The 8,581-nt window shown below is 36.0% G+C and overlaps 1 protein-coding gene across 1 annotated transcript; it reads left to right on the forward strand.

The window, feature by feature from the left end:
- The first annotated feature begins 2,894 nt into the window (after positions 1–2,894).
- Positions 2,895–8,005, forward strand: LOC109220974 (LRR receptor-like serine/threonine-protein kinase HSL2). Its single transcript, XM_019385441.1, has 2 exons — positions 2,895–5,985; positions 7,324–8,005. The coding sequence occupies exons 1-2, from the start codon at positions 3,324–3,326 to the stop codon at positions 7,707–7,709; spliced, it is 3,048 nt and encodes a 1,015-aa protein (XP_019240986.1). The 5' UTR covers positions 2,895–3,323; the 3' UTR covers positions 7,710–8,005.
- Positions 8,006–8,581: the final 576 nt, after the last annotated feature.

Below are 8,581 nucleotides of genomic sequence, written 5' to 3' on the forward strand. Positions count from 1 at the left end.
CATTATCCACCATTGTTGGGCTTGAAGCTCAATTTTATTTTTGAAGATTTCTTGTTTGATTCAAAGTGGGTGCTGTTAAATATTGCTTATAGTACCTTCTGGAATTCATACTGAAATTTGATAGCATTTGGAGCTGATTTGAGGTGATTGAGATCGAAATTTTCAGTTGAAAATCGAAGAAGAACACAGCTACAGTATACCGCTACGGTATACAATATGCTGTAGGAGTATATAGCTATACTGCAACAGTACACTATTATAGTTTACAAAACAGTATACCGCTACAGTATACTAATATACTATAGGAGTATATAGTTATACTGCAACAGTATACTATTATAGTATACAATATATTATTATGGTATACTGTAATAATATGCAAGATACTGTAACAATATGCTGTAATAGTATACAATATACTATAATAGTATACTTATTACCCGTAAATTCACTTGCCTTTTCCCTTTTAATTTGTTTTAAGCTTTTACCCAGCGTGAGGGGCAAATTGAAAATGCAAAAAATATATATATATATATATATATATATATATATATATAGTATGCTATATAATGTAACGGTATACTCTTACAATTCGATTCTTTTAGAATTTTTTAAAATTTTTATTGACAACTGATATTATTTTATTTTAATAATTGAATTAATTTTTTTTAACTCATTGCGTACAATTGTATACCCTGTTGGTATAGCTATATACTATACTAGTATCATATGTTAGTTAATATTTTTTTTGGTTGTATTAGCTACATTTAATTGGTACACAATTTGATTTTTCTTTAGTAATAATATAAAAAAAGAATAATAAAAAATAGTGAAAACAGTAAATGAAATTAGATTATGAAGAGAAAAAGAATATAAAAAAAAAAAAGAAGTTAAGTGAAATTAGAAAAGGAAAAAAAAAATAAAAGAAAAAGAGAAAAAAGAAAAGGAGAAAAGAAAAAAAAAGAAAAAAGAAAAGAAAATAAGCATAGAAATAAAAAAGAATTGGAGAATAAAGAAAAAATTCCCCACAAAACCTACTATGGGTAGGAAATCTAAGTAGTTTATGGGTAGGAAAACAAATGAGTAGGCAAGGGTAAATAGTTTTGTTTTTGTGGGTAACTGTGTCAAAACCCCTTGATTAAAAGCTAACGAATCGACGCCGGCAAGTCGTTATATCTCTAGCTATCTCCTAAAATGTTTTCTTTTTAATTAATTATTATCGAATACTCTTTACAATGTTAATTAGAAAAGACTTTTTCCAGACAATGTAAAAGGGAAACAAAAGGGATAAAATTAAGAAACTACGCGAGACTCGTTGCAATTTTGTGGGCTGATCGGCTAACCCCTTTGTGCATTTGGCATAAATGACTAGGGTCTTTCATTCTAAAAACGATGAGTTATTTTCCGCATGGGCGGATCCACGTTCAATAGAGTGGGTGCTGAAGCACCCATTGTTTAAGAGTCCGAGACGGTATATCTTATATGAAATTCTTGGAAATTTGCTCTATAATGACAATGAGCACCCACGAGCAAAAGTTGGGGCTGGGTGCTTTGATTTTGAGAGAGGGTTTAAGGTCACTCTTAGCTCTTTATGTCGGACAATCAAAACTTGACCGAAGCTTTTTATTTACCGTTAGAAGATCCTCTCTTTATTTCCATTGTTTTCCCTTTGCGGTTTTCCTTATTTCCTTTTATTCTTGTTACCTTTTCCCTTTTTAAAAAGAAATATTAGAAGTAATTGTTTTTTCTTGTGCACGCATCTGATTAATTTCATGGGATATGTATTATCTCTCATCAGCAGTAGAGTATCTGATAACTCTATCCATTAAGGCTTAGAGATATATCACGTATCATTAATACTTATATTATGTGTTTACAATAATTAAAAGCAGTCGAGCACCCATTATATTAAAATCCTGGATCCGCCACTGATTTTCCGTTGTTTTATAGAACAATACATATAAATTCTATGAACAAGTAATCATGGGAAAAAACAAATACATATTTTAATTATTCTAAAGTATTTGGAAAATATAATAGAAATGGAAAACATTAAATTCTCGTTTCTCACTTAAAGTAGTGGATCCTCTCGAGGACATTGGATTACCAACAAGAAAAAAGAATAACTCAAATATAGCAGGCTTGCGTTCAACGGCGGAGCTAGAGTGACTGGAGCTGGTTCGATCGAAGCCAATAACTTTGATTCGAACCTTTTATTTGTCTTAAAAAAACCATTGAATATATATAAATTAATAATTTAGAACCAGATGACTTAAAACGATTAAAATTTCGTATCCATAAGCTTGAAATCATAACTCTGCCTTTGCCGACGTTCATATTATGAAAAAACACATTTTTTATACTAATAGTTTTCTTCAAGCACTTGCAAAAATCACGTAAAAACAAAGTAAAAAGGCTAATAAAACTTCTACCGAGCATCATTTTAAGTGCTTCTCTTTCCCATGTATGTATGCGCAATTTATCTTAGCCTCAAACTTAAGCAACGTAACTTTTCTAGAAGATCTTTTTAGTTAAAAATTGTGTCCTTAGATTCCCAAGTAATATAATCTTGAAGAATTCTTACCCCTGTCTCCATAAACCCACAAACTCCACATCTAGTAGAATTCCGTTCCCATTTCCAAACACATCTTATATTCGCTCCATATAGAAATTATATAATCTCATGAATAAAGCTCCCAACCTAACGAAATTAGTCAAATATGAAATGCCACATTATCCTTTGACTCCTTTTCACTTCTTTAGTTGACTCCAAGAAAGGAAAAGCATCACCTTCCCCTTCTACTCCCACTATAATAAAGTTATTACTTTAACCCTTCATATAATTACTTTCTTCCCTTTTTATTAGGAGTACTGATATAAATTCAAGATTTTGGGTCAGTCTTATTAATAGGGTGTAACTGTTTTATGATACTATTCGAAGCTCAAAATTGGTGTTGTCTCTTGGTTTTAATTTATACGACCGTTTGACCAAACATAAAATTTTAAAAAGAAAGTAAAGTGCTAGATAGTTTTATATATGTACGTAGTTTAAAACTAAGTCTTTGAATATCTCTGTGTGTGTACAAAACCTTCAATATCACATCCTGCTTTAAGTCACTATAACACTGTCTTGTTATCGCCATTAGAGTCCAACAATTAGCGTAGCTATTTTCATGTGTGAACGCTCATTCACAGTCTCTGTACTCTTTCTTCTCGTTAAACCCTGTTTCCGTTACACTTGTAATCCATGCATAAATTTCCCCATCTCTTTCTAACTCTTATCTCCTCACCATCCAACCTCCATTTTCAGATGTTTGTGATTTATGATTAAATCATCAAAACAAACTCTTGTCTTTTTTAAGGACTTAGTTTCACCCGTAACGGGAGATTTCACTGTATCATCAATGGAACACATGAAACTCCATATGCTGCTACTCATACAACTGTTTCTATTCATTGTTCCGGCGAGTTGCTTGAACCGCGATATCGCCATTTTACTCCGGGTTAAGACCGGTCAGCTCGGTGACCCCAACGGGTTGCTCTCTGATTGGAACGCGTCAGCTCCAAATGCGCCTTGTAACTGGACCGGCATTACCTGTGATCGTAAAACGCATAAGGTTATCTCCATCGAGTTCACCAGTTTTGGAATCTCCGGTCATTTTCCGGCCGACTTTTGCCGGATTTCGACTTTGCAGAAACTCAATCTGGGCGATAACAGTTTCGGTGACTCTATTTCCTCTGACTCCTGGTCCCTATGTTCGCATCTGCACTTTTTGAATCTTTCTTTAAATTTCTTCGTTGGCAAGCTGCCGGAGTTTATAGCCAAGTTTGATAACTTGACCGTCCTTGATGTTAACTCAAACAATTTCTCCGGTGATATTCCGGCGAGCTTAGGCCGGTTACCGAGATTACAAGAGCTAGATATTGCCAACAATCTCCTTAATGGTTCAGTTCCTGAGTTCTTATCCAATCTTCCCGAGTTGACTCGATTGGTCATTGCTCAAAATCCATTTAAGCCAAGTCCATTGCCTTCCTCAATCGGACGACTAGGTAAACTTCGAATTCTATATGCTCGTTCCGCGAATCTTATTGGAAATATTCCAGATTCCATTAAAGACCTGAAATCTATTCAGAATTTTGACGTGGCGATTAACAATCTTACTGGAAAAATTCCAGAAAGCATTGGAGAACTAAAAACCGTAGAACAAATAGAGCTCTTTCAGAATAAATTTTCAGGTGAATTGCCGAACACGTTTTGGGGACTTGTTTCTCTGTTCAGGTTTGATGCTTCTCAGAACAATCTCACGGGAAAAATACCTGATAGCCTTGCCCGTTTGCCGCTGGTATCTTTGAACCTCAATGATAACAATTTAGAAGGCGAAATTCCAGAAAGTTTAGGTCTAAACCCGAATCTTACTCAGTTCAAGCTCTTTAACAACAGATTTTCAGGTGCTTTACCTCAAGATTTTGGTTTAAGTTCAGATTTGGATGAGTTTGATGTCTCTGGCAATAATCTTGAAGGTTCTTTGCCGCCCAACTTATGCTCCAGAAAGAAACTTAGGATTTTGAACCTGTTCGATAATAGGTTCAGTGGTTCAATCCCTGAATCCTATGGGGAGTGTAATTCACTAACGTACGTGCGTATCTATAACAACCAATTCTCTGGTGAATTACCAACTGGTTTCTGGAGTTTTGTTGGATACACATTTCTTGAACTGCGAAACAACAACTTTCAAGGTTCAATTCCTGCTTCAATCTCCAACGCTCGTGGCCTAACAGAAATTCTCATCTCCGGTAACAAATTCTTCGGGGAGTTGCCGGCAGGATTATGCAATTTTGAAGAGATTGTGATCATGGACATAAGCAAGAATCAATTATCAGGAGAGTTGCCTCCGTGTATCACAAAGTTGAAAACGTTACAAAAGCTTGATCTTTCAGAAAATAGAATCACGGGTCAAATTCCCAAATTAATTAGTTCTTGGACCGACTTGACTGAACTGAATTTAGCTAACAATCAATTGACAGGTGAAATTCCAGGTGAGCTTGGGACTTTGCCGGTTTTGACGTACTTAGACCTCGCCGGAAACTCGCTTTCCGGCGAAATCCCGTCGGAACTGAGCAACCTCAAGCTTAACAAGTTCAACGTATCAAATAACAGGCTTGAAGGAAAAGTGCCACTTGTGTTTGATAATGATTTTTTCATCTCGGGTTTGCAGGGCAACCCGGATCTTTGTAGTCCGGATCTTAAACCTCTGCCTCAGTGCCCAAGACCCAAAAGTATAAGCTTGTATTTGGTGTGTATTTTATCAGCTTTAGCCGTCATACTTGTCGGGTCACTTGTTTGGGTCTTGATCAAGGCCAAAAAGTTGCTACCCATTCGGAGTAAGCGTAAAAGTGCATGGAGAATTACTGCATTTCAACGGGTTGGATTCACGGAGGGAGACTTGTTAGCTTCACTGACAAATGAGAATCTAATTGGAGCTGGTGGGTCTGGTCGGGTATATAGGGTCAAACTGAAAAACGGGCAGATGGTCGCGGTGAAGAAGCTTTGGGAGGCTAAACGGGAGAGAGAATCCGAGGAGGTTTTCAGGTCGGAGGTGGAGACTCTAGGGAGAGTCCGACATGGAAACATAGTAAAACTATTGTACAGTGGCATTGGTGACGACTTCAGGATATTGGTGTATGAGTACATGGAAAATGGGAGCTTAGGAGATGTATTACATGGGGAAAAAGGTGGCATTCTTTTGGATTGGCCAAGGAGATTTGGCATAGCAGTTGGAGCAGCTCAAGGATTGGCATATTTGCACCATGATTCTGTTCCTGCAATAGTGCACAGAGATGTCAAGTCTAATAACATTTTGTTGGACGAGGATTTTAGGCCAAAAGTTGCTGATTTTGGGTTAGCTAAGGTAATGCAGCAGGACAGTGAGGAGAGTGATCAAGTCATGTCCCATATTGCTGGTTCCTACGGCTACATTGCACCTGGTAATATATTTTCCTTTAACCTTTTATTTTCTGTTAACTTATTGATGTTATTGAGCTATAGGTCCAATGACTGCTAGAAGTTCTCTAGTCTTCTTCGAATTATATACTCCATGTTAATATAAAATGTATCGAGAGCATCTAGTGCTAAAGAAACTAATTTTTTTATAATATTGGACCGAGATAGGCATAAATATGTGATATGGGTAGTTAGAATTCATATAGCTAATGATAAACAAGATGGGTTGCTCCGATGGTAATCAAAGGGGAGGGGAATAAAAAACATAATATATAGCTAAAGATACTTGCTTGGAGATGAGACCTAATGATGTTGTCGTTATTTCTGTGTTAAACTTGTTGTTAAAGATATTTACTGTAATATCTGCATCCTGTATATAGGGACATTCAAAATATTGTTTTTGATTTGATTTTTAGATGCTTTTATAAGATATGAGACCCGATTTTAGAATAGATATTTCAAAGTTCAAACTTATGACTAGATCGCTCCATTTAGTTGCGGTATCTAGTGTCAGTCCTCTTGCTGGAAACTCTGTTTCTGAAGTCTCAATTTCTATTTACTGCATGCTAATTCTTGTTTCTGAGTTTAACTAGGGATTTGTCAAAGTAAACTCAAAGAAATATCTGGCACGCCTTTTCTGAAGTCTGCACATTTGCTACATACCAAGTAGTATTGTAGTAATATTTAATTCTGTGTTTCAATATAGATTTTTCGAAGTAAAATCAAAGAAAGGTTGGGCACTCCGTTTCTGAAATCTGCATGACCATTTATTGTCTACTGTAGTAATATTTAATTCTTAGATCACATCATATCATTGAATGATTTTGTCACCTAATGTTTGCTAACAAAGTTAAGATTTGATCAAAAGAATAAAAAATAAGAGAGTTGTGTTCTGTCACCTAGTGTTTGCCAACACATTCAAGATTTGATCCAAAGATTAAAAATGAAAGGAACATGTGCCTAAATTATTATTTCTTATTACTCTATTTATTAAATAAATTTGGTAACACCTTAAATTCCACTTGCTACCATAAATTCCTCATTAGGCATACAATTTCATCCCTTTTGTAAAGTTGATACTATGTGGTTTGTTACTGCCCATACTCCTTTCCCCGGAAAAAGTAAGAAAAATACAGACCTACATGTTTGATGGAAAAAGTTGATGGCCTCTTGATAGAAAACATTTTGTTATGTTGGTCATGAACATGTAATGTTAGGGAGATGCTATAGTTTTCTAAATATCTATGGATGCAAAACTGTATTATCCAAGGGTTCCAGGCTGCACCTTTGAACGTACATTGATTCTTTTTTCTCAATTGCAGAATATGCGTATACGCTGAAGATTAATGAGAAGAGTGACGTCTATAGCTTTGGTGTGGTACTGTTGGAACTAATAACCGGTAAAAGGCCCAATGACTCCTCTTTCGGTGAGAACAAGGACATGGTCAAGTGGGTGTTAGAGGTTGCAATATCGTCTAAAAAAGATGAAGGAAGTGGCCGTGTCAGGGGCAGCAATAGTATTCTTGATTTGAACCAGCTAGTCGACCAGAGAATGAATCCGTCTGCAAGCAATTATGCAGAGATTAAAAAGGTTTTTGATGTGGCTTTGCTTTGCACTTCTTCATTGCCCATTAATAGGCCGTCCATGAGAAGAGTTGTTGAATTGTTGAAGGATAACAGTGTTGCTCGTTCTAAGTCAATCCGATAGCTTTTCACAGTTTATACATGTCCTTGCTTAAGTACTCTGATACTAGTGTAGACTTGTAGTAGGAAGTGTGAAGTTAGGTGTTTGTTGCTTGAAGTCTGCTTGTTGGGGCTTTGTTAAATGGAATCTGGCAAGATATTTAGGTTAATTTGCGTTTGCTGCTCTGGTTTAACAAGTGCCCTGTAAGATACTCCAGTATACATGGTAGCTTAACTAAAAGTTTGCTGACCTGTAAAGCTCATGAGTAGCGACCAAACATTGAGTTTTTGTTGCAATATAGTATCAACTTTACATTCATATACGAGTTTGTTCTGTGACCAAATGTTTGACTGAAATGGTGTTAAGTCCTTTATTAACAACAGGATGGGGGTGGCAACACACGAAATGTCAGTTATTTATTTCTTCAGTTACTCACTTAAAACACACAAATAAGCTCTTGTACTTGACTCACCGAAGACAAGGCATGAGTGCTGATTATAACGCAATAATTTACATTTCCAGCTTCAATATAAGCATTTGTTCAGCTCTTCACTCTCCCTACAGTATATTCACTTTGATTGCATACGTTTTTCAAATTTTCATAAGAAAAGAAAGAATAGGTTGACATAGTATTACTTTCCAGCTATAAGTTATATCTCTTCACGCTATGGCAATAGGTTCTCTCTTTTCGGTCATTGCATAGATTATAAGATGTTGTTTTTGCTCTTCGAGTAAGAAAATTGTGGGAAGGGTCGGACGGTCTGCCTTTTGATAATCAATAAATAGTGTATACTTTCATACGTTGGCCATGCCGATGGTCCAATTCTTACCAGCAATCTTACCGACTTTGTATAATGGGGTGATCGCGCCCAACTATGCCTTCTAAAAAAGGACTC

The sequence above is a fragment of the Nicotiana attenuata genome, unplaced genomic scaffold, assembly GCF_001879085.1.
Source record: "Nicotiana attenuata strain UT unplaced genomic scaffold, NIATTr2, whole genome shotgun sequence".
Taxonomy (NCBI): domain Eukaryota; kingdom Viridiplantae; phylum Streptophyta; class Magnoliopsida; order Solanales; family Solanaceae; genus Nicotiana; species Nicotiana attenuata.